We start from the raw sequence: 27606 nt of genomic DNA on the forward strand, positions 1-27606 counted from the left end.
TCTTTGCTTAAAATGTTCAATAATAGTAGCACCATCCAGTTGAAGAACACTGTATTTAAAGATGTACCCCTCGCAACATCTAAAGAAATGTTTTCCATCCCTAAGAGATCATAAGTAATAATACCCACAGGTGGACAGTGTTACTTCACGTCAGGTGAACAGTGGTTTATCTACCAGTATTAGTCCTAGCATCCGTTCCCAAGATAAATTGAGTAGGCAAATCTTTTCTTTATTAATCTTTTTTTGTGGTTATATATATATATTTATATATATATATATATTTAACACAATATTTACCAATTCAACACTTTTTACATGTACCATTTGGTCACACCAATTACAGTAATCATGTTGTCCCCCCATCACCAGTATCCATTGCCAGGTTTTCCATCCACATAAGCACATACTCAACGGAGGAGGAAATTCTGGAAAGGAACCGTTAACCCCTCCTACGTTCAGCAGGAAGGTAACAGAAATGCACTCTCAGCTTTCTAAATAGACTGCAGGGTGAAAAGTACACTCTCCAAGGAACACTGTGGCTTTCAAGAAGGTGAGGATAAGCGTACAATGCTTCTAGTCAGGAGGACTTTTGATGTTGCGTGTGCAACTGAAGCATAGACTTGAGATGCCACATCTTGTTTAGTTTTTATAACTGGGGTCTGAGGTTCAGGACAATGAATTATCCAGACCATAGATTTGTGCAATGGAGTGACAGGGTTCTGAGTCTTATCCAAAGCCTACATTCTTCCCATTAGCTGGTGCTGCCTCTGTGGTATGTAGTAAATACCCACATTTCATTAAGTCGTTCGAATTCACACTCCCATTTTCCCTGTACTAGTGAACTTTTGGAGCTCTATGCATCTCTTCTTAGGGAAAAGTGATAATTTTCTTTAAATTTTGTAAACAGAGTTTTGGGGGTACCTATATGTTGGTTGGAAACCCTAGGGACATAGTGATTAAGAGCTACGGCTGCTAACCAAAAGGTTGGCCGTTCAAATCCACCAGGTGCTTCTTGGAAACCCCATGGGGCAGTTCTATTCTGTCCTATAGGGTCACTATGAGTCAGAAGTGACTCGACAGCAATGGGTTTGTTTATATGTTATCAGGAGAGATCAGTCGCTGGAGAAGAGCATCATGCTTGGTAAACTAGAGGGTCAGTGAAAAAGAGGAAGACCCTCAATGCAATGGATTGACACAGTGGCTGCAACAGTGAGCTCGAGCATAACAAATCCATTTGATGGCAACTAGTTTTTTATCCATTGGTTGACCAGTCTTGTAAATAACAGTGGAATCAGGAGATGTGGTAGTCAGCTATATAACCTGTATACCTTTTCGAGATTTGTTCCAGTCATTCAATAAGTACCTGTTGAGTGTTGTCTAAATGTCCGGCACTGTTCTAGGTGGTTGGATATATAGCAATATGACAAGAATTAAGACCACCAGTGTTCTTGCCAACTTCTATCACATGGTGATGCTAATATACAAATCAACCAACAAACAGGACTTATATGGTAAGGAGGCTTTAGTGGCAAAAGCCTCAGCTGCTAACCGAAAGGCAAGTGGTTCGAACTCACCTAGTAGCTCTGCAGGAGAAAGACCTGGCAATCTGCTCTTGTAAAGATTAAAAAAAAAAAAAAAAAATCAAACCTGTTGCCTACGAGTTAATTCTGACTCATAGCGACCAGTGAAGTTTACAGCCTAGGAAACCCTATGAGGCAGTTCTACTCTGTCACATGGGATCACCATGAGTCCTAATCAACTCCACAGCGCCTTACAAGGAGGACAGAGTGATGGTGAGGCTTGTTATGAAGAAGACAGTGTTTTTAGTGGTGGTTGCTTTTGCCTTATTGTTATTCTCTGCTTGTTCTTCCCTGTAGGCTGATGGCTCTGCCTGGGAGTTTCCAAAAGGAGTTGCTGCCCTTGGGAATGGTTTGATGGTCACCTCTTCCTTGGAACTTTGTACTTGCTGGAATCCGGCTCCGAGATAAAGGGGGGATTGCTTTCTCGCCATGGGCTGCCAAGAACACATCTGTGTCTGCTCTTGACCTTGGGCCCCATCTGCTGAGGGTGTGACGCTTCCTAGCTCATCACCTTCCCTGGGCTTGTTGCTCCCAGATTAACCCTTTCTCTTGGAGGGTTTACTTCACAGTGGTGGGTCTTCCTGGGGCTGTGTCACAGAGACGCCTGCGAATGTGTGTGTGAAAGATGTCGAGGCCCAAGGGACTGCTATGGCTTCCATTGTTCTTCACCCCAGCCTGTGTCATGTTGAACTCCAACGTCCTCTTGTGGATCACCGCTCTGGCCATCAAGTTCACCCTCATTGACAGCCAAGCCCAGTACCCGGTGGTAAACACAAATTACGGCAAAATCCGCGGCCTAAGAACACCATTGCCCAATGAGATTTTGGGTCCAGTGGAGCAATACTTGGGGGTTCCCTATGCCTCACCTCCCACCGGGGAGAGGCGATTTCAGCCTCCAGAGCCCCCTTCCTCATGGACTGGTGTTCGGAACGCCACTCAGTTTGCTGCTGTGTGTCCCCAGCACCTGGATGAGCGGTCCTTGCTTCATGACATGTTGCCCATCTGGTTTACCGCCAACTTGGATACCTTGATGACTTATGTCCAAGATCAGAATGAAGACTGCCTTTACTTGAACATCTATGTGCCCACAGAGGACGGTAAGTCCTTTGTTGAAACGGAAAACAATACCCGTTTACTCAGTCTGGGGAGACTCGCCCTGAAGTTTTTCTTTTTTCTAACATCCTGTGCATGTTATTTTGTGGAACTCACTTATTTTTTTCATATTCTTTATGCAATTATTGCAGTCACTTACCATGCGTTGTGCTTATATTTACTAAAGGTCTAGTGGATGAAGAAAGCTATAATTAATGCATTTAATTATCTTCAAATATGGTCTTCTTAACGTTGCCACCGTGTTTATTTTTAGATGATAACCAGTAGGAGCAGACAGCGTTCTATATTAATATGTCATACCTGTAAAGGAAGGAATCGAAGGAAAATAGTAGCGTGCACAGAATTGCCACAGTTGAATCTGCAAGCTGAAGAAACGTTAGGGGATGATTCTTTTTGCCTTAATGCTCTGAGTTTAGCGCTTTCTTTGTGGAGTCTTGAAAGGAAGAACATGAATTCTTTTTCATACCTAAGCAAAGTATATTTCACAAAATGGCCGGAGTCTCCCGTTTAGAAACCATTTTGTTCACGTAAATGTGGACCTTGTTTACTTCCAATATTCACCGCAATCAAATATGCACGTGCATAGTCAGATAATTTCAGCTTCGTTAGAAACTCACATGCCTGCCTTAAGAAAGGGCCGTTTTCTGTAAAATAACAGTGAAAAATCTCTAAGAACGATAGCATTCGGTATATTGATTTAAGTCAATATTATTAAAATTCAGACATGTCCATGCCCGTGAAGATTTCAAATTACATTTCTCTATAAAGACTAAACCAGAACATAGGGGTGCCACGATGATATCACATTTCTCAGTTACCATTTGCGTATGTCATTTTTTAGGGAAGAAGGAAAAGCTTATGATGAAATATGTATATATAAATATATATATGTATACTCACACACATATCTATAAAAGCCATACATATTCCAGTAAAAACCATATATATTCAACTGGAATTTTAGACATTATCTCCTACAGAAACTACTGTGTGTTTTTTTATATTATGGGGAATTTTCTTTTTTGTGTGTGTGCCAAGTCTTGGAAAATATTTCCCACTAAGGTTTGGCTTAATGTCTGAAATGAGCCACTGTGTTAATTCAAGGATCTCCAGCGTTTTCATTGCACCTGCCACTTGGGTTGTCCCCCTTGCGAACGCCGTTAGGTAGTCTACATAGAGTGCCCCCAAGAACAAAGAGGGCAGTGAGCAGCACAGACCACAAAGAGAGGCCCAGAGAAAGGAATGAAAGGACTGTGCTTCATTGTATCAGTCCTTTCTGGCATGCTGTCTGCGTTGTTATGGAGACAGAACACACAATTACCTTGTAAAGCTGAGGTCTGAATGTGACTTGAGCAGTTAGACTGACATTTGGATGCGGTGCTTATGAGGGGTGCGCCTAACCGCCTGGGTGTACAACAGCCCCCAAGTGTCTGCTTTGTGCTCCTAGGCCAAGGTGGATAAGGGCACCCAAAACCAATTAGAGTTTTCATTGAAGCAGCCACCTGGGGTGCAGTCTGTCCTGCAAGGAACTATTCAAATACAAAATGAAAAGAGGGAAAGGCAGAAAAGGAAGGAAAAAAAAAAAAAAGATAAAGAATTATAATTGCTTTCATAATACATCTGACGTGATAGTGCCATGAGCCGGTGACTTTATGGAGGTGACCGTAGGGATAACCAGTGCACATCACATACAAAGCCTGCTTGTAGGAAAGGTGAGGATCAGACCACACGTGAAGAACAATCAATAGCCTCCCTGACTATAGACCCATATATGTGCAATTTCGTGGATGGGACCCATAATCAATTCGACCATTTCATTGTGGTTCAGTATGGAATAAGATATTAGGAGTATAAAAAACCCTGAAAAATATTACCTTATGAAAAAGCAATCTCAACCTGATAATAAACCCAATTCCACTAGTTCTTTCGGTTTTTGAGAGAAATTCTGCATACAGGTTAAGTGCTGAAAGGTCGGCGATTAGAAATCCACCAGCCACTCAGTGTGAGAAAGATGTGGCAGTTTGCTTCCGTAAAGAGTACAACCTTGGAAACCCTATGGGGCAGTTCTACTGTGTCCTATAGGGTCACTATGAGTCAGAATGGACTCAGCGGCAATGGATTCTGCATACTTGCTCTTGACAAGATGGTGAGAAACATAATGGGAGCCTGAGAAGGTAGACTAGATCACCTCATGGAATGTGAATACTGGATTCTTGCTGGTGAGAGTTGCATATTTGCAAAAATAACAGATCACACCTAGTAGGTCAGGAGTTGTGTGTGTGTGCACGTGTGTGTGTTTCAATACATATATAAACTTGAGAATCAATATGGCGGATCGGATGTTTAATCTTTGATTATTTGCTAAACGAATTAACACCACTTCCATATCTATACGTTGAAATTACAGAGTCATGTTGATTCTTCCAAAGATCTTCCTTCCGGGCATGTTTTATTTCACAGGATACATCTATTTTACCGTGTAGACAGCCAGCAACACTGGATATTTGGAATTCCAAATCCCACCTGGATACTCCAGTTCTTATTTGTCTTCCTTCAATGATCAGACTGGCTTGAATTCAAAGTTATTACTTCCATGTAACGTGGCAATGTATTCACAGAATGGACAAATGTAGCCTTTATTCCAGATACTCACACTTAACCGAAAACCAATCCCATTGCCATCAAGTAATTTCCAACTCATAGCAACCTGTAAGACAGAGTACAAGTGCCCCGCAGGGTTTCCAAGGCTGTAATCTTCATGGAAACATATCTCCCTCCCGCAGAGCAGCCGGTGGTTCCAACCACTGATCTTTCAATTAGCAACTGAGCACTTTAACCATTGTACCAGCAGGGCTCCTTCTACTTACAGTTACTTATCCTCGAATTTAAAATTCAGTTGCATGAGGCAAGTCATTACAGATGCCTCCGTAGCATAAGGGTTTTGTAAAATATACGTTTTTCTACTGCAAAGAGAATAAGTTTGCAAGACCCTTTGAAATACCTCAGTTCTTGCTGATAGTGATTCTGGTAATGTAAATGGTTACTATGAGCTAAGAAACTTAGGCATCTTTTCTGAAACTATTCCTACTTAGTACATGTCAGTGAATCATTTGAATTTTCATTGATTATGTGCACTTGATACTTTTATTATTTTCTAGTTGTTGTTAAGGTGGCAGACTAATCAATTAACTTGGATCGCATATGTAACCTTTTGTAAGATGCTCAAGTAAGGTCAGAACCAGTCAACCCAAATGGAAGTATCCCAGGGATCATTGTTGTTAGTGAGGAAAGGGCAGAGCCTGAACAAGCATTATTTGTGTTCTTTGTGCGTGTGTGTGAAAGAGAGAGAGAGAGAAGGGGTGAGGGAGAAGGAGAGAGAGGGAGAGAGAGAACATGGGGAGAGAGAGTAGGGGGATGGAGAAACGAAGAGAGGTGTGGGTGAGTGTGTGTGAGAGAGAGAGACAGAGAGAGAGAGAGAAGGGAAAGGCAGAGGCAGAGAGGGGGAGACAGAAGTTGCCTTTGGTGCGTAGTGCAGACTCTGGTTTACCAGCTGGATTAGAGACAGATTGTGCAAGTCAAGCTGGCAAGTCTGAATCTGACATGGAAGTAATAGCAAGCCCACGCTGATTCATAAGTGAAGGAATGGCAGTGTCGGCACTGGAATTCGGAATTCCATCCCGCTCAAAGGGTGGACTGAAAGCAAAAAGTCTATTGGGACATTCCAGCTTTCTAATAAAGGCCTACACTATTGTGTAAAAGTCAGAGGGCTACAAAGTTAGATGAGGGGTACTTGGGTGGGGCAAACACTTAACAGGCTCAGCTGTTCACCTAAAGGTTGGCAGTTGAAGTCCACCCAGAGGTACCTCAGAAGAAAGGCCTGGTGATCTAAAAACAAAAAATCGGCCATTGAAAACCATGTGGTTAGAATGATAATTAAAAAAAAAGTAAGGGAAAAAATATAAGGCACATTTGGAATGAAATGCCCAGACATGACGTCATATTAAACCCAAAGGGTGAGGATGAAAAGCTACGGGTGCGTTAGGGGTGCTGTGAGGATCGGGAAGTAACTTTCACCGGGAAGAACCATGGTACAGCTGACCTGAAGACCTACTTCCTCTCTGTGTCCTCAAACAAGCATGCGAAGACTTGTCCATGAAAGATTTCTAGGTGGCAGTCATCCTTCCTTTCTGCCTCCCATGGCTGAAGACATTGGGGAAGAAGTGGACACACACGAAGCGGAGTCATTGCCATCACCCTTTCATAGTATGATGGTAACAAATGCCACTCACATTCCTGTAAGAATGAAATTCTACTTTTCTCAGGAATAAAATGAAAGGGAAGATGTGCGTAGGGGTTGAATGGTATACCCCCAAATGACATGTCCATGTCCCAACCTCTGGTACCTGTGCATGTGACCTTATTTGGAAAGAAGGTCTCTGCAGATGTCATAAGATGAGGTCATAATGGTATAGAGTGGCCTTGAATTGAATGACTTGCATCTCCGTAAGGGGAGAGAGAGGGAGGTTTGGATACAGAGACACAGACACACACAGGGAGATGGCCACCAAGCGAAGTCAAAGGCAGAGATTGGACTGACATATCTACAAGCCAAGGAATGCCAAGGAACGCCAAGGATTGCCAGCAAACGCTAAAATCTAGGAGAGCAGCATGGGAAAGATGCTTCGCTAGAGCCTTCCGAGAGAGCATAGTCCTGCTGACACCTTGATTTTGAACTTCTAGCTTCCAGAGCTGTGAGAGAATAAATGTCAGTTGTTTTTAGCCACCCAGTGTGTGGCACTTTGTTATGGCAGTGTTAAAGCAGTCGTCGTTGGTTGCCATTGAGTCAATTCTGACCCATAGAGACACCATGTGACAGAGTAGAACTGCCCCATAGGGGCTGTAATCTTTATGGAAGCAGATCACCAGGTCTTTTCTCCCAAGAAGCCACTGGGTGGGTTTAACTACCAAACTTTCTGTTAGCAGCCAATAGTTTAACCGTTTGTACCACCAGGGCTCCTATCCATCTACCTGCCTATCTATGTATCTGTCTATCTGTCTGTCTATCTATCTATCTAACTCTATATCTATCTCTCTGTCTCTAAACATCCATTCATCTACTAATCTATTATCTAGGTATCTATGTATGTATGTATCTACCATCTATCTATCTTTATCCATCCACCCATTATCTCTATATACATATGTTTGTATGTATGTATCTGTCTGTGCATCCATCCGCCCACCCACCCACCCATCCATTTATCTATCTGTATATACATGTATATGTTGTTGTTGTTGGATGCCTTTGAGTCAATTCTAACTTAGAGCAACCCCATGTGACAAAGGAGAACTGTTCTATAGGGTTTCCTAGGCTGCAATCTTTCTGGGAGCCGATTGCCAGGTTTTATCTCCCATGGAGCCACTGAGTGGGTTCAAACTGCCAACCGCTCCTTGAAGAAGAAATTACTGAGCACAAATCATCTTTCCCATCTTTTTCTCCCAATGTGGCACCTGACTTTTTTAATATGTGACCTGAGTAAACATCGAGTGATTATTGATGGAGAACCTATTAGATCCAAGACTTTGTGCTTTGTGGTGGAACCAAGATGGAGCAGACACAGACGCGCTGACCTCCAGGAAAGTGCACATGTGTGGAACAACAGTTAATAAGCTTAGAAGTCTGGAACTGCAGGTGTCTCCGTCAGGGAACAAAGAAAGCCCCATGACACTTCAGAGATGGATCTTTTTCAGGGGAACTCGATGGAAACTCTCAATAGTTGAGCTGTGCCCTGAGTGTTGTGTGAGACATGGAATGGATTCATCAAGTGGTACTGTGATAAATACCAAATGTGAGTGTAGAAATCTGTGGGCATTAACCCACTTGGTGCACGTTAGTCCTGTTTTAAATGACTTTTAAGGCGAAATGGGGAAGAGGCTATTAGTAAAAAATTAGTACCGGTCTGTTATTGGCAGTATCATGTTAGGAAATTTCTTAAATCACCGGACCCTGCTGACACCCAGGGTTTTACTGTAGGCAAGCTTCAGGGAGAGTTGTAGAAAAGACAAATGGTCTTTCTTCCCATCACTATTTTCAAATAAAATGAGTTCATTTATGGACAAGTCTAAGCACTAATTAAAGGTACTGACAATTTATAGCTTAAATGTCTGGTTGTTGTTAGGTGCCGTCGAGTCGATTTTCCACTCATAGTGACTTCATTTGTCAGAGTAGAACTGCCCAATAGGGCTGTTGCTGGGCTTTAGAACCTATTGGAGCCCTAGTGCCGCAGTGGCTAAGCACTCAGGTGTTAACCAAAAGGTTGGAGGTTCAAACCCACCCAGGGACTCCTTGGGAGAAAGACCTGGGGATCTGCTCTCTTATCCTCTCTGAAATCCTGATAAACATTACCTGCCTTCTATATTAGCCAGGATTTGATTGCTTCCACGTGATAGAAATCTAAAACTAGCCTCAATCTGGCTGTGGCGGAAAATTGAAATTTATTAGAAAGATACTGTTACCCCCAAAGTTTTTGTAAAGGTTGAGAAACCTACTTGGAGGAAGAGTAGGGATGTTGCTGGGCTTTAGAACCTACTGGAGAAGCAGTGACCCAGGTGCTGCTGTAAATCTCCAGGTTTTTCTCTTGTGGGTTCTCAATTTCACTGAAACTAGACTTAGTGTAGGGTGTAAGATCTACGGCTGCTCACCAAAAGGTCGGCAGTCAGAATCCACCAGGCGCTCCTTGGAAACCATATGGGGCAGTTCTACTCTGTCCTGTAGGGTCGCTATGAATTGGAATGAACTTGATGGCAATGGGTTTCGGTTTTTGGTTTCGACTAAGTTAAGACAGTGAGATACATTTTAACCAATCAACGCCAACATTCAACAATGCAAAAATATTTAAATAATTCCGGTGTTCATCTGTTAGTGGGATGTCTGACTTGTGTAGACACAGCTTGTACGGGAAGGTAATTATGAAATATCATGAAACTGACTTTCCTCCAACACAGATTAGTTGAAAGGTATTTAGTGTTTTGTGAACACAATTAACTGGTGTGTATTTCCAGTAGCATGTTTTGCTCTCCCAGCTTAACAGGTTTCAGCAATTTGAGCGTAGAATAATAACCCTGAAAATGTAGAATAATCCCATTTCGTTAGTAGAAAACACGGTTGTCTGAGTGATTGGCAGAAACAGGTGCCCTAAAGAAGAGAGTTCCCCCGGTATTTGTAATTTTCTGTTAAATCAATTTTAATTCAGTGCTATTTGCAATTTAAATTTTTTTTTTTTTTTTGGTTAGGGTAGAAGGAGAACAAGTCCGAATTATCTAGAATATATTAAAAACGAATTTTGTTACTGTTAAAAATAATCAAAACTCAAGGAAATTGACACGTGGGTCTATTCTGAGCAGTCATTCTGTATGCATCTAGGTAACCATTCTGATTCCAAGAACAAAGCAAAGGGCTGGAAGTTGGCTGGTTACAATGAGGCTTATAAAGAGAAGAGGAGGGAGAAGAATAGAAGATCAATGATTGGCTGGTACTAACGGGATTGATTGGAAGCTGCCCCTGTCCCCTTTTACTGAGATCAACTGCAATCTGATCCCAAGGTAGCCTCTGGCCCTCCCCCTACCTGCAGCCAGGATACCTTTTGAGATTTAAATTAAGCCTGGCTTGCCCTGGTGGCACAGTAGTTAAGAGCTGGGCAGCTAAGCAAAAGGCTGAGAGTTTGAATTCAACAGCCATTCCTTGGAAACCCTACGGGACAGTTCTACTCCATCCTATAGCGTCACTATGAGTTGCAATGGACTTGACATCAACAGGTTTGGTTTGGCTTCTTTTCCTTTTCTTGGTTTTGAACAGGAAAGAAAAGATTAGCAATTCTGGGTGAAAAAAAAGGCCATGGCAGGATTAATTCTGGGTCAGGAATTTTTTTTATGGTCAATATTTGGTTTCGTGGGTAAGTGAAACCTTCAAATCGAAGTAAGATGTCTATTACTAATTTTTCTCTTTGGCACTATGCATGGATAGCACAAGAAGTATTACAAAAACAGTCAAAGATAGAAACTTCAGGTGTAACTAGTCTGCTGGCATCTTTGGCCATTTCTAATGATTTACTAATTTACTTTCCCAGAGTCTTGATCCTAGACCAGGTTAGTTTTATTTGTTGCCAAACAGCATTGCCAGTTTGGAAACTGTCCTTTATTTTCCATACTGTCTTGGCTAAACCACTGGACCGCTTTAATAATGATTACTGTTTAATACTCAGCTATTTAAACATAAAGGGTAGTGTTATTATACCCTAGGATTAGCATTGTGTGTGTGTGTGTACCAAATATCACATAAGAAGTAATTATAAAATGGAAAAGATCGGTGCTTTCTTATACCATTAATTTTATGTGAATTTAATGTTGATTTCCTTATACCATCTTTTGTGGGAAGATTGATTTCTTTTGTCCGCCTGAATCAGTGATGGACAGGATCCTGGGGTTGAAAGTAACAACAACAACAAAAAGAACAAAACCCAGTGCCGTCGAGTCGATTCCGATTCATAGCGACCGTACAGGTAGATCCCTCTTTTTCTACTCTGCTTTTTGGTTCTCTCAAACCAGGCTCTTTTCCTCTCTCTCTCTGTGTGTGTGTGTGTGTGTGTGTGTGTGTGTGTGTGTGTGGTGCCTCTGAGTCAGCTCTAACTCTGGAATCTCCATGCTTCGCAATCACAACACATTCTTCTTTATGTGAAAGAATGCCTTCCTTGGAGAGCTAACAACCAAACTGCAGTTAAAGCAAATGGAAATGAATAATTTGAGACCTCCAGATTTAGGGACTAAGGGAGGGAGTTGTGAGATGCAAAACAACAGCTATGCATAAGTAAAGCAGACCTCCAAATCGCCCCGGAACTAAAAGGCAGAGGAAGCAGGGAGGAAGTCTAAGAAAGAGTGGCTTAGTCAGGAGCTAACGACTTGTTGAAATACCATCAGGATGAGGCAATGTGGCCTCTGTATTATCATCTCAATCTAATATTTTGTATTTGGTAAAATATAGACACGTCTGTATTTAGAAGCATGCCTAGGTTTTCAAAAGTTTGAAAGTGAAGGCAGATGAAAAAGGGAGGAAAAAAAAATCCCCTGTTAGCTTTGAAATATCTGATTATTGTTGGTTTTGGGATGGGTGTTGGTATATGGTTGTGTGTGTGTGTTAGTGTGAGAGACAGAGAAAGGGAAAGACAGACAGAAACAGAGACAGAGGGAGACAGACAGACGGATACGCACACCCACACACAGAGATAGAGAGAGGAGATACTTGGAGGAAAGACCAAGTGAGAAATATCGAAGATTCAGTGAAGATCAAATGCATGATAATTTTCTAGGAAAAATCATACCAAATATGTACAATACTATACAGTGCCTTCTTCTCCTTGTACTCAGGTATCTTGAAGCACTCATTAATCAGGGCACCCTCACCCTCCTTTTTGTCTACTCTTGAGCTTGGTTGACTGAACACTTCTTAAATTTGCTCTGGACAGAGTCCCCCCCCTCCACTCCCCAAGAAAGGAGGGAACACTGGAGGTATTGACTTCGCTCAAGCAAATGAGCTTTCCTGGTGGCCTCTAAAGAGAGATAAAAACCGTGTGCTCATATACACTCATTTCCTTCTTCTGGGAAATGGATGCCTTTAGCTACATTCTGTTCCGTCTCTCTTTGATGACATCATCACTCCATCAACGAATAAGCATCCAATACTCACCTAACGTCACTCCTGCCTCTTGTGTCCAGAGTTATCCTCGTGCATTTTATTTTCTCTTCCATCAATTAATCTCTTTAAAGCCATTTTTGATGATTTGTTTAAAAATGATCATTAATAACCTCCACTATCGCCACCACTAGTTGCCATCCAGTCGACTCCTGCTCACGGCGACCCCACAGGTGTCAGAGAAGAGCTGTGCTCCATAGGGTTTTCAATGGCTGATTTTTCAGAATCAGGTTGCCAGGCCTTTCCTCTAACATGCCTCTGGGTGGACTCAGACCTTCCACCTGCCAGTTAGCAGCCAAGCGCCTTAGTCATTTGCACCACTCAGAGACTCCTACAGAAATCAGTATTTGCACTTGCCGTACGCAAGGCATTGGTTGAGTTCAAGTGGGAATAAAAAGAAATGCTAGCTCTTTCTTGGGGGTGTGAGTAAGCCCATTGACCCGAGGCTTCAGAAACAGCTCAGTGGGCACAAAGATTCAGGGGATGCTTCAGGATTTCAGAGAGAAGGAGGAGAATCTGAAAGTAGACGTTTTTCTACAGAGGACCTATGATGAAAAGGTTTTCAGCTAACTCTGAGATTAATACACAAAGTATGCATAGATGTATATACCAAGAAACAAGCCAGTTACATCCAGTTGACTCAGACTCATGTATGTCAGAGTAGAACTGTGCTCCATAGGGTTTTCAGTGGCTGATTTTTCCGAAGTAGATCATCAGGGCTTTCCTTCAAGGCTCCTCTTGGTGTATTCCAACTACCTACCAACTTTTCTGTTACTAAAAAAACCAAAAACCAAACCCAGAGCTGTCGAGTCGATTCCGACTCATAGCGACCCTATAGGACAGAGTAGAACTGCCCCATAGAGTTTCCAAGGAGTGGCTGGCGGATCTGTTACTACCTGAGTGTTAATTGTTTGTACCGCCCAGGGACTCCAGAAAAGCTTCCCAAGCCCCCTAAAACTAAGCTCCTTGTTTATTGTTTTTTTAGAAGTACCAAGACATAGAAAGTACAAAATGGCGGAAGGGAGAGGGATAAAACCATGACAAAACTAAAGCAAGCTGTATTGATAATATAACTTAACATGCAAAGGACTCACTAGGGTATTTTTTACATTGTTCCTTTTTGACATCGGACGATGCATAAATGGAATTCCATCCAAACCCCCCTGATACATATTTATCTTCTCAGCAGAGTGTGCAATAAGGTGAAATCAAAGAACATGAGGTTCCAGTCTTCCCAAATTCAAGAGTACTTTTTATCGGCTATAATTTAAATCATTAATCTAAAATCTTTCAGGAGGTTTTTTTTGATCTAGAAAAATACTTCCATAGACCTGTATTTTTTAATATATTCATCCAGAGAATGACTGTATTTTTCTGCAAATAGGGCATAATACAGCAACATGTAAAAAAAAAAAAATTGACATAGCAGTGCTTATGAAAATACATTGTGTTGGGGAAGGACATGGTTGGCAAACAAACACAGAAGGTGTGCGTTATTTGGGTAAAATACAGTAATATGAAATCAAGTTATAATATTAATGTTTCATGTGTAAAAAAAATTAGTTTCAATCCAAAAATAGAGTAGTAAACCTGAGAGAGAAAACTGCGTTTTTCCTAAGAAAATTAAAACGTTAAAAATATGTAAACTTTGATTCATAGCTTCATTTTAAGCTAAAGTCATATAACGATGAGATTGAATTCCACCAAAGCTCATTCGACAAGGATATTTGCATTTCAGTCTTTTTTATGTAAGGGGATGTGGGTATATTGAATATCACATTTTGAAATTTACCTAGGAGTAAGTGATGGAAATAGCTTGGGCTTGAATCACAGAATTACAAAATCTTTGACTTTGAGGAGGCTTTAGGAGCAATTTAAGGCAAACTCTTTAGCAATGCAGTGTTTTCGTATTCATGCAATTCAAAGCAATGTTTTCGTATTCATTAACCCTCTGACACCCGTAAACAGGGATGGAACATCCTTGTTGAGTCCCCAGAGCTGAGTTTAATTATTATTTTGTTATTATTATTATTTTTTACAGCCCTCAGTGTGTGGTTCAGTGGTAGAATTCTTGCCCTCCATGTGGAAAACCTGGTTCCGATTCCCAGCCAGTGCGACTCATGCGCGGTCACCGTCTGTCTGTCAGTGGAGGTTTTGTGTTGCTACAGTCAACTGACGTTGGCTTTTCATCTGTTTCACCACCCTCTGTCAATTTGTTGTACTGTTGTGGCTTGCATGTTGCTATGATGCTGGAAGCCATGCCACCGGTGTTTCAAATACCAGTAGGGTTACCCATAGTGTATAGGTTTCATAGGAGCTTCAAGACAAAAACAGAGTAGAAAGAAAGGCCTGGCAATCTACTTCCAAAAATCAACCACTGAAAACCCCATGGATCACAACGGTCTGATCCATAACTGATCATGGGGATGGCATAGGACCGGGCACCATTTCGTTCCATTGTACCTGGGATGGCCATGAGTTGGGGGCTGACTTGATGACAGCTAACAACAGCAGCCCCCCTGCCCAGTAGACTGAATTTTTTGAAGATGGGGCCATTTGGGGCATCCACGAATGAACCACCTCCTTGAAAGCATTGAACTATTGGATGAGTGGATGCTAACTGGTCAAGCAGCTTGAGCTTGAATCTGGCTAACGTAGGTGTCTTCAGCTTTGCCAGGGAGTTCATGTCATTCTTAGAAAAGGGTTGGTGTGTATACCTGTGAAATCTCCTCCCACAGAGCTGAATCCATTTTGAATGTTTCCTTCCCCCCTCCCCCACACTGTATTTCTTTAGAAATCTTTGAAGACAGAATATTCTATTCCTTCCAGGTGGTCTTTTCCAAGCATCCAATAGTCGGACTCTTCTCCTGCCAGTGGCTTCTAGATTCTCTCTTCTTCCTCGCTAATCTCTTGTGGCCAGGCTACCAAACCCAAACCCATTGCCGCCAAGTTGATTCCAACTCATAGTGACCCTATAGAACAGAGTAGAGCTCCCCCATAGGGCTTCCAAGGCTGCGATCTTTATAGGAGCAGACTGCCATATCTTTCTGTCATCGAGCGGCTGGTGGGTTCGAACCACTGACCCTTTGGTTAACCGCTGAGTGCTTTAACCATTATACCACCAGGGCTTCTTTTGGACAGCCTACGAATTAACTATTTTATATTGACATCGAGGTCTTGGAACTGCTCGCCTGCTCCTGATAGGAACAGATAAGCATCTATTTGCTTTCAGCACATTAAATGCTGTGAATATACACAAGGGTTTGCATTCTTTTTTTTTTTTGGCAAATGCATTCAAATCTTGGCTCATACGTACAAAGCCTACGACCACATCCTTTCATTTTTTAAAAAATTGGTGTCGTATTTTATAATATGATTTAGGAAGTCAGAGAAAATATGATACCTCTGCTTCCCATGACAAACCATCAGCCTGCAGGACAAAACCATTTCCTGCTGTGGCTTGGTTTCCCCCACAGGACCTTGAACGCGCAACACATATGAGTAGCAGCCTGGCCAGGAGTTGGTTTGTGGCCTGGTTCCCTGAAATACCAAGCCCCTGAGGTGTTACCAGGGAAGCCAGCGTGCAATTGTGATCCAACGGCCAGCAAGCTAATTGGTTTGTCGTTTTGAGAAAGCAGTGGGTTTCCTGTTTGGAAATGCAGTCAGGTATAACTCGATTTAACGGAGATGGAATCATTTCCAAGAAATTAATTAAAGTTCACAGGTTTGGAGAGAGCTGAGCTCACTGCCAGAGAAGGCTTTTTCTAGATTTAGGAGAAATCGGGCTTCCTCCGAGATTTTGTTAAATTTAAGGATTTGCAGGCGCTCGTTATTATTATTAGTGTTACTATTGAGGTCCCTGGTTGATGCAAATGGTTAATGCCTACATTGGCTGCTGAAGGAGAAAGGTCGGAGGTGGAAGTCCAACCAGAGACCTCTTTGAAGAAAGATCTAGCCATCTGTTTCCAAAAAATCAGGCACCGAAAACGCTATGGAGAGCAGTTTTACTCTGACACACATGGGGTCGCCATGAGTCAGAGTCAACTTGACAGCAATTTCGTTCTTGCCTTTGACAGGAGCAAAATCACAGCTGACGCCTTTATTCATTCATCGTTTGGTGACTTCACTAAGCATTCTCTAATTGCCAGGCAATTTTGCTAAGTGTGGTCCCATCCCTTCCCTTCCATCCTTACGTTTTAGTGGGGAAGTCAAGCAATTAAGTGGCATCGGCATTCAATAGAGTCAATGCAACAATGTTGCCGGCTGGGGAGATATGTAAATCTCTGGGAGGAACAGGTGTTTCAGACTCCAGTTGCCATTGAGTCGATTCCAACTCACAGGGACCTTAGAGGGCAAAGTAGAACTGCCCCCATAAGGTTTCCAGGGAGTGCCTGGGGGATTCGAACTACTGACCTGTTGGTTAGCAGCCAGGCTCTTAACTACTATGACACTAGGGCTCCATCTCAGACTCACAGGGTCAGAATATGCTGACCTGAACTTTGAAGGATGAGTAACTTGTCCAGTTGCTGGAAGGCAGGAGTATTTCAAGTGGAGGAAACAGTGTGTGCAAGTCAAACTCCTAGAACCTGATGGCAGTACCAATTCTGCTAGCTGAGCATCATTTTTGAGTTCGTTGAGTCGATTCCAACTCGTGACAACCTCAGGAGCTGCAGAGTACACAACGGCTCTATAGGGTTTCCAATGGCTGTGGCCTTTTGGAAGCAGATCTCCAGGCTTTTCTTTCTAGACGCCTCGGGGTGGGTTCGAACTGTCAACTTCTTGGCTAGTAGTCAAGCACTTAACCATTTGCTCCACCTAGCCGCCCTTAAGAGTCTGAATGACAGTGGATGTCTTGCTCTCAAATAAGCAGCTGGAGCGCAGTCCTTGTTTGTGGTCACTTAATTACAGAGCAACATGCTTGTGCTCGCTGAGTTACACGCAGTATTGACAAGTGTGATCTGATAAACGCTGAGAAGCCCAAGCAGGACAAATCATTTGCTAAAAGACAGCTTCGACTACTTTTAGAGGTGTGAAGCACGGTGGGCTAACTGCATCCTGGCCTGTATTTTAAAATAATATTTTATTGTGTTTTTGGTGAAAGTGTACATAGCAAAGCAGGTTCCCGTTCAACAGTTTTCTGCCCATAGTGTTCAGTGGCTTGGTTACATGCTTCACATTCCATCAACATTCTCATTGTTTCCATTCTGCTTCTTCCATTCCCATTATCCTAGTCTCCCTGCCCCCCCAACTTTTCATCTCTGCTTTAGAGTAATTGTTGACCATTCATCACAATGCCAGTAAGTCTGGTCTTCTCTTTGTGAGTTAAAATTTTGTCCTACATTTTTCTCCAGCTCTGCCCAGGACCCTCTATTGTGACCCCTGTCAGAGCAGTCGGTGGTGGTAGCCGGGCACCATTTAGTTGTGCTGGACTAAGTCTTGTGGAGGCTGTGGTAGCTATGGTCTGTTCGTCCTTTGGAGTGATCTTTCCCTTGTGTGTTTGGTTTTCTTCATTCTTCCTTGCTCCCGAAGGGGTGAGACCAGTGGAGTATCCTTGATGGCACTCATAGGCTTTTAAGACCCCAAACGCTACTCACCAAAGTAGAATGTAGAACATTTTCTTTATAAGTTATGTTATGCCAGTTGAGCTGGATGTTCCCCGAGACCACGGTCCCCACAGCCCTCAGCCCAGCAATTTGGCCCCTCAGGGAGTTTGGATGTGTCTCTGTGGAGCTTCTATGACCTTGCCTTGAACAAGTTGTGGCACACATTTTCTGGGGGCACTATTCAATCCACAACACTCGGACTGCTGGTTATCTGTTAGCTTGCTCAGGTTGGCCTAAGCAGACATGGCCGTGGTGTAATTTGATTGATTCTGCAGGGCGGTGCTAAGCCTCTCCGTTGGCATGGCCCACTGCTGGAATTTCAGACCTTGGGGGGCTTATTTGTGTGAGGTTATGGCATTGCATTCCCAAGAGAATGCTTTCAGTTTTTTAAAACTTCAAAGAAGTAAAGATGGATTCGATTATGGAACTCAATGAAGACCAGTGGTGCGGTTCATCCCAGGACTGGTATGCCATGCAAACTTATCAAAAAGAGAGTTCCTTCTTTAGGACAAAAATAAACTTTATTAAATATGTAACCAAGTTCCTGTAGAGAAATAAGGAGCGCAAGTGGTGCAGTGGTTAGAGCTTGGCTGCTAACCAAAAGGCTGGTGCTTCAAATCCACCAACTATTCTTTGGAAACCCTATGGGGTAGTTTTACTCTGTCCTATAGGGTTGCCAAGAGCCAGAATCGCCTCGACGGTGACAGGATTTTTTATACAGAAATAGAAAGGTCCATGATTTGAACCCACCAGCTGCTCCTCAAGAGAAAAACCTGTCAACCTGCTTCTGTAAAGATTTTAGCCTTGGAAACCCTTTGGGACAGTTCTACTATGTCCTATAGGGTCACAATGAGTTGGAGTCGACTTGATGACAATGAGTTTGGAATTTTTTTTGTTGTTGTTCATACAGCAATTGGATATGAGAAAATATAAGCCACTTAGCAAAGCAAGAAATATAATTTGCGATTTTTGTATTATTTCATTATAGGTTAAAGATGACAAGTTAGAAAGCCTACATTTTGCAGATGACTGTTTATTGTTTGTAGTGTGTGCTGATTATAATCACAGCCTGAGCTGAGTTAGGAGACATGCAGCTCTGCAGAGGTAGGATAAGAAGAGTTATAATTTCTGTTGTTGTGTTTATCATATGTATACCTACTCCTCACTTATCAGCTATCTTGTTATCCAACATTTTCCATTTACGGCAATAGTAAAAAATCTACGTATGTCTGGCAGTAACGAATGCCAAAGTGGGAGGCAAGAGTAACGCTGGCAGTGATGGTTATGGTTGTGTGTCACCTTGGCTGGGCCATGATTCTCAGTGGCTTGGCAGTAATGTAATGATGTAATTTGGCAATTGTGTAATGATGTAGTCATCCGCCATTTTTTGACCTAATGTCATCCTCTATTTTTGCGTAACACTGATTTTTGCATAACAATCTGGTCTTTGGAGCCTAACTATGTTGATAAATGAGGAATGGGTATATTTATTTGAGTTTATTTATCTTGTTGTATTTATTTATTTATAATTTTCTGAAGAAGGTTATTATTTTTATTTATTTCTTACTTAGTTCCCTCCTTAACCCTAAGAGAAAAAAAAAATACATATATGTATTTTAAAGAAGAGAAGAACACACAGAAGATAGGAGACTTTCGTCTCAGCTACATTTATTTATTAATGAATTTATTTATTGGCACAGTAAGACTTAAACGTAGACATAGTGAGTGGCTGGTTTTGTTTCTTATGTTACTTTGCAACAAATATCTGATAGCTGTCCTCTGAGGGTGAGCGGTGTGTCAAGATTTTAAAGGCAGGGCCTTTAGGTAGCGTTTTAAAAATAAGAAATCAGTCTTTTATCCTTTGAAGACAAAATAATCAAGAATTATTGCATGGAATATAGAGCAGAATTTAGCTGTAGCTAGTTAGGTGGTGCAAGGAAACTCTGGTGGCGTAGTGTCTAAGTGCTACAGCTGCTAACCAAAGGGTCGGCAGTTCGAATCCGCCAGGCTCTCCTTGGAAACTCTATGGGGCAGTTCTACTCTGTCCTATAGGGTCGCTATGAGTCGGAATTGACCCGACGGCACTGGGTTTGTTTTTTTTGGGTTAGGTGGTGCGAATGGTTTATGCTCGACTACTAAGTAAAGGTTGGTGGTTGGAACCCACCCAGTGGCGGTGCCATGAAAGACAGACCTGGCAATCTGCTTCCATAAACGTTACAGCCTAGAAAACCCTATGGGACAGTTCCTGTCTGTCACATGGGGTGTTCATATGTTGGGGTGACTAGAAGGCAATGGAATAGGTTTTGGCTTCATTAGGAAGTATTCCTGCCCAGCTTCCTTCTCTGCGGTATGATTATGGATGGAAGAAAACATCAGGAAGAGAGATTTTCCAAAAATACAGTTTGCACAAAAATGTCCATGTTACAGGAAAACTATAAAGAAAACCTGGTAAAAAGAAAACTTGCCACAACTGTTAAAAAAAATCCATCAGTGGTCTTTAGCATGGAATTTGTGATACATTTCACACGTTCTGGTTATGATTCGGGCACTGAAGAATCTTGTCTAATTGGTGAAAAGGGGCTGTGATTTTGTGCTTTTAGTGCAATAGCTTCTGGCCAAAAGCGGGCCAGAGAAAGAGCCTTTTATTTGTTATTTTGGATTGGTGTCTCATATCCTGCTCAAAAACAGAGATGATTTACAGTTTTAATATATTTTTCATGCACAATTAACATCACGGCTGCTGGCTTTGCAGAGGATCAGGAGTACAGGGCAGTTATGATTTATGCTGAGAGCATGAGACTGAATTAATGCTACCAGCCACGGAGCTCTCGTGGGGAAATGTGGAAGCAGGAAGGCTTAAAAACAAAGAGGATGGCTGGTGTCAAAATGTGTTTGCCTTAGGCAAGCTTTGGACTTTAGTAGATCATCGTTATTTTTTAAAATAAAAATATACTTACATTCCCATTTGGGGACTGTTTCAGGAGGTTTCTTTTGGACTTCCAATACGGCAAAATACAAAACTTTTTTTTATATGAGGGAGTGAAGGAAATTAGGTTTGGTGTTTTTAGAAAGAAATGGGGGTAAGGAATATTTTAAAGATTAGGTATCATTTTCTGGAACGGTCTCGACATTGAAAGCCTGGCATTCAATAGCAAAAATGCATTTTAACATTTTAGTACCAAAAGCAATATTTGTCAGGTTTCTATTTTGTGCACGCTTTTTTTTTTTTTTAAATCTATTGTTGTTGAAAATATACAGAGCAAAACATACACCAATTTAACAATTTCTACATGTACAGTTCTGTGGCACTGATTACATTCTTCAAGGCGTACAACCATTCTCGCCCTTCTTTTCTGAGTTATTCCTCCCACATTGACATAAACTCACTGCTCCGTAAGCTTCCTATCTAACCTTTTGAGTTGCTGTTGTCAGTTTGGTCCCTTATAGATAGTTCTTTAAAAGAGCATAATGCTCAAGGCAGACATTCTTTACTAATTAAGCTAATCTTTTGGTTTAAAGAAGACTCTAGGGGATAGTGTTGGTTTAAGTTTTAAAGGTTTTATCAGGGCAATAGCTTTGGGGGTTCGTTAAGCCTCTGTGGCTCCAGAAAGTCTAGAGTCCATGAGAATTGGAAATTCTGTTCCACATTTTTTCCCCTTTTGATCAAGATTTTTCTATAGCTTCTTTGATTAAAATGTTGAGTAACGGTAACCAGACACCATATGCATGTGCGTGCACACACACACAGACACAGACACACACACATAAATACACCTATACATGAAACAAAACATTGGCCATTTGAACAATGTTTGCATGTACACTTCAGTGACATTAATTATGTTAATCCTGTTGTCCAGCCATCACCACTATCCTTTTATTTCACCGTTTTGGAAAGACCCTTGAGTTGGATCTTGGAACATTGACATATTGTTTTTGCCAAGGTGTCCTATGATAAACTTGGATTTCTCCCTTGCCCCCTGTCCTTGTTGGAGACTTAGAAAGGACGTGGAGGTTACTCAGCATGCATAGGTGAACTTCTATACATGCTACCAGTTACTGTTTATTGGAAAGAGAGAAACGTTTCAAAAAATAAAGACAATCTAAGGACCTTACTAAAAAGCAATCGAGTGTTGTGGGGAAATTCTATAATCACCTGTGCCTATTAGACTTTTTCTTGCTTACTTGGGTCATGATATCAGGTGGAACCAATCCCTGGAGCAGGACATCATGCCTGGTAAAGCAGAGGATCAGTGAAAAAGAGGAAGAACCTTAACGAAATGGATTGACACCATGGTTGCAACAATGGGCTCAAGCATAGCGACAGTTGTGAGGATGGTGCACGACCTGGCAGTGTTTCCTTCTGCGGTACATACATAGGGTCACTAGGAGTTGCAACCAACTCGACTGCACCTAGCAACATCTTTCCTGGCGGAAACTCAGGGGAAGCCAGAGCGCAAGGGTGAGTCCCTATGGGTTCGCTTCCCGAGATGCTGAGAAGACTGGAACCAAGAGAAACTGTATCTTGAGGGCCTTGTCAAAAAAGTCCAGTGGAAGCTTCTAATACCTGCAAGATTTACGTAGGCTCGTTTCTGGGTTTTCTATCATTCTGATTCATTTACTATGGCCTCATCCTGCAATAGGCAAAATATGAATCAAGTACGGCAGGTGACCCTTTGTTCTTATTCTCCAGGATTCTCTTTGCTCTTTGTAGGTATTGTTATTATTATTTCATGTTTAATTATTTGGGACAACATTGCAAATTCTCTAAAATTCTGCCATCTTTGAAGAACAGGTATCTTTCCAAGTTCATGCCATCACACCATATAAACCGGGCTAGTTCATCACTTCGTTGTATCTCCCCTTAGTTTTTTTATATTGCCTCAATCATTCTTTATGAAATTAATTTCTGTTTTCTTTCTTTTATAAATGATACCTTCTTTTGTACCGTATTTTCTATATTCCTGGCAGAAAGGAATGTCTCAATTTTGGGAAATTCATTATATAGTCGGCAATCTGTTTTTGGATTTTCTATTATGTTATCTGTTGAATCACATGGTGTTCAATAAAAATGAGTACAAAATAATCAGAACACCCAGTGCTACACTGAAGCGATGCAAACTGACCTCCCCCTTATGGATTTAACAGGAAATGAATCTAGTATTTCTCTAATTAAAGGTGATGTTGCTAAAGATTTCTGGAAGGCAGCCATTATCAGATTTAAAAAATTACCCTCAATTTCCAGTTTTCTAACGTGTTTATTAATGTTTTATTTTGTTTTAATCATCAGTAGGCATTGGATATTTTCAAAATCATTTTGGAATTTCTTTACAGCTGGTCACTTTTTTTTTTCATGGTAAAATAACAAAATTGATTTTTCACTTTTGTGTTATGACATTTTAGAGACAACCCCTTTTTGATCGTTTTGTGGAATTTTTCAAAAACCCTGATACTGTATTATATTTCGGTTTGTTAATATCTCACGTAGGATGTGTTCTTAAGTGAATTTGATTTTATAGTTTTCCCGTCTTGTACTGTCCTTACAAAACTGACTTTGACAGCTTGCTTGCATTTTGTACTCACTGGAGAAAACTGTGGAAACCCTGGTGGCTGCTAACCAAAAGGTCGGCAGTTTGAATCCACCAGTCATCCCCTGGAAACTGTATGGGGCAGTTCTACACTGTCCTATAGGGTCACAATGAGTCGGAATCGACCCGACGGCAGTGGGTTTGGTTTTTTTTTTTTTGGAGAAAACTGCAATTAGAAGTACTACTTAAAATGACCTAAAAATGTCTGGGCTGGCAAATTCTTATGTGGGGGATTTTTGATGACAATTTCATTATCATTAGTAGCTTTCAGTTTATTTGTTATCTGTTTATCTGCGACCAAGTTTCTTTATTCTACTCTCAATTATTTATCTATTTCTATTTTAGTTTTTTTAACCTCAGTGCTTATGAAAATATTTTAAATATTTGTATATTTCTGTCATATCTGAGATTCTTTAACTCTCTCCTTTTCATTTTTTTTTTTTTTTTAATTTTCGTTATTTCTCTCTTTTGCCTGATCAGGCTTTCCAGAATTTTGCTTATATTAAGCTTTTCCATACATTAGATTTCATTTTGGCAATTTATTGTTTTTCCCTCTTTATTCCACCGATCTCTACCCTTATCTTTAGTATAGCCTATTTTTCTGATTGCCTTGAATTTGCTCTGTTTCTGTTCTTCTAGCTTCTTGCTTTGCCACATGGCTCATTTATTTCCAACCTTTCTCGTTATCTTCCTAATGTATTTGAAGTCTTAATTATCCCTGTAAGCATTTCTTTAAATGTGCAAGACAACATTTTCTATGAGATATCTAAAGTATTTTTCCTCTCCAAGTATATTTTGTGTTTTTCCTTTAGTTTTAAGGTTAGGTAGTTTTGTGTGTATTTTTGTAGCATTTTAATGCATCATATGGGATATTTTTAGCTGTTAATTTCCAGTTCTATTGAATTAGAATATGCAACTGTATCATGCTGATTCTTTGAAGTACTCTCTATGGATGGCACATTTTTGTAAACATTGTATGTGTGCTTAAAAAATACATATATGTGTGTGTATTTATATATATATTTGTTTGTTTCAAGTTGCCGCTGAGTTGGGTCTGACGGGTCTGACTCATGGTAACCCCAGGTTCAAGAGAACAAAAAGTTGCCTGGTGCTGCACCATCCCCAGGATCACTGACACGTTTGAGTCCATTGTTCCACCCACTGAGTACTTTGAGTGCTTTCCAACCTGGGGGACACACTCTAGCACTATATCAGACAATGGCCTGTTGTCATCCATAGGGTTTTCATTGGGTTATTTTCGTAAGTAGACCCAGGCTTTTCTTCCTAGTTCGTCTGAGTCTGAAAGGTCTGCTGAAACCTGTCCACCTTGGGTGACCCTGCTGGTATTTGAAATACTGGTGGCCTAGCTTCCAGCATCCCAGCAACACGCAAGCCGTCACAGCATGGCAAACTGACAGACGGCTGATGGATATATATATATATATATTTTTTTTTTTACTCAGATCTCCTATATCTTTAACTACTTTTTGTCTCTTGTTTCCTTGTTCTATCAGTTACAACTAGATTGTGTTTTAATTTCCTTTAATATTGCTTATTTTTCTACTTCTTCTATTAGGTATCATCTATTTTGAGTTTATATTATTAGGTGGCTACATAAACATGTCAATTATATCTTTATAATCTTCTGCCCCTTTCCCAGTATTTGACGTCCAATTTTGACATTTACAATTTTTGGGAAGATGGTCAATTTGCTTCTCAAGATGTTTTTCATTCATATTTATTTCCTATTTCTCTTTCCCTTATCTGTTTTCAAGCTCACGTCTCCTGTTGTTTTAAATATATCACTTGTCAACAAAATGTTGCTGAGCCTGCTTTCTTAATCCCGTTTGAACAGTCTATCCTTCTTAAGGAAACCCTGGTGCCGTAGTGGTTAAATGCTGCAACGAGAAGTCGGCAGTTCAAATCTGCCAGGCGCTCCTTGGAAACTCTAGGGGGCAGTTCTACTGTGTCCTGTAGGGTCGCTATGAGTTGGAATCGACTCGACAGCAGTGGGTTTGGGTTTGGTTTTTTATCCTTCTTAAACCTGTGCAGTTCCCATTATTAAAGAAATCACTTAGGTATTTTATTTTGTGTTTTCTGTTTACCATGCTTGCACTCTTGTTATTTATTTTATTTGTTTTCCCTAACTTCCGTCTCGTAGCTTTAAATAGCATCTGCTAACTCCAACATTGTACTATTTTTTCTTATGGATTGGATTCATCAGATTTTCCTCTGCTTGTTTGAAAGCAATATTTTGCAAATAGGTTTTTATTTCAGACCTTTATCTATCCTTATTATTACCTAGCAAACTTCTTAATATCTGTGTGTTTCTCCAGGACAAGACATGTGTTTAGCTCTTTCTTCTTTTGCATCTGTCTCTCATCACCCTGGAAACCCTGGTGGGGTAGTGATTAAGTGCTAATGTTGCTAAACGGAAGGTGAGCAGTTCAAATCCACCAGACACTCCTTGAACACTCTGTGGGACAGTTCTACTCTGTCCCATAGGGTTGCTACGAGTTGGAATCGACTCGACGGCAACTGGTTTATTCTTTTTTTTTTTTTTGGTGTCTCACCCCACCATCTGTTTTGTTTGAATATTAGGGAATTTTGGCTATAGATTATTTTTTAATTACATGGCAAGTTTTTGTTTTTTTCAGACTACTAATTTTTTGTGCTTTTCTTTCTTCGCTGTATTGCTTCGTTCTGGGTTCATGTCTCTCCTTGTGGAAATACATTGTTTTAAGAGTTTTTTCAAAGAGGATTTTATATGGTAGCTGTTCTGAGAATCTTCGTGCCTGAAAATATCTTTAAAACCATTTGCTGTCAAGTCAGCTCTGACACCTGGTGACCCTTTGTGTGTCAGAGCAGAACTGCGCTCCACAGGGTTTCAACGGGTGATCTTCCAGAAGCGTATCACCAGGTCTTTCTTCCGAGGTGCCTCTGGGTGGATTTGAACCTCCAGCCTTAGCTTAATAGTCTAGAGCATTGACCTTGCTACTCTCTAACAAAATACCTTTTGTTCTCCTTTCATGATAAATTATTATTTCACTGGATATAAAAATTCTGGGCTAAATTCCTTTTCCTTAAACTCTTTGAAGGTGATAGCCATTGTTTTCTGCATCATTTGATGCTGTGGAAAACCTCTGTGCCAGTCAGATTTTTGTTCCTTGCCAGGTGATCTGCTTTTTTCTCACTGGAAAATTTAAACATATATCGTTTGTATGTGATGTTTTCTCAAAAAAAAAAAAAAAAGTTATAATCTCTCCAGAAGATTTGTTTTTTAAAATAATTTTTATTGTGCTTTAAGTGAACGTTTACGAATCAAGTCAGTCTGTCACATATGAGCCTTACTCCATACTCCCACTTACTCTCCCCCGATGAGTCAGCCCGCTCCCTCCTTCCAGTCTCTCCTTTCGTGACCGTTTTGCCACTTTCTAACCCTGTCTACCCTCCCATCTCCCCTCCAGACAGGAGATGCCAACACAGTCTCAAGTGTCCGCCTGATACAAGTAGCTCACTCTTCATCAACATCTCTCTCTAGCCCATTGTCCAGTCCCTTCCATGTCTGATGAGTTGTCTTGAGGAATGGTTCCTGTCCTGGACCAACAGAAGGTTTGGGGACCATGACCGCCGGGATTCTTCTAGTCTCAGTCAGACCATAAAGTCTGGTCTTTTTATGAGAATTTGGGGTCTGCATCCCACTGTTCTCCTGCTCCCTCAGGGGTTCTCTGTTGTGCTCCCCGTCAGGGCAGTCATCGGTTGTGGCTGGGCACCATCTAGTTCTTCTGGTCTCAGGATGATGTAGGTCTCTGGTTCATGTGGCCCTTTCTGTCTCTTGGGCTCATAGTTATCATATGACCTTGGTGTTCTTCATTCTCCTTTGCTCCAGGTGGGTTGAGACCAATTGATGCATCTTAGATGGCTGCTTGTTAGCATTTAAGACCCCAGACGCCACATTTCAAAGTGGGATGCAGAAT

General features: G+C 41.2%; 1 protein-coding gene across 2 annotated transcripts in view; it reads left to right on the forward strand.

The window, feature by feature from the left end:
• The first annotated feature begins 1648 nt into the window (after nt 1–1648).
• The window catches only part of LOC100658716 (neuroligin 4 X-linked), a 267648-nt gene continuing 241690 nt past the window's right edge, over nt 1649–27606 (forward strand). For both annotated transcript variants that reach the window (XM_064278733.1, XM_023539675.2), the window contains exon 1: nt 1649–2677. In XM_064278733.1, coding sequence (XP_064134803.1) covers nt 2206–2677 — 472 coding nt within the window. In that variant the 5' untranslated portion in view covers nt 1649–2205. The remainder of the gene's footprint in view (nt 2678–27606) is intronic.

This window comes from Loxodonta africana, chromosome Y, assembly GCF_030014295.1.
Source record: "Loxodonta africana isolate mLoxAfr1 chromosome Y, mLoxAfr1.hap2, whole genome shotgun sequence".
Lineage (NCBI taxonomy): Eukaryota > Metazoa > Chordata > Mammalia > Proboscidea > Elephantidae > Loxodonta > Loxodonta africana.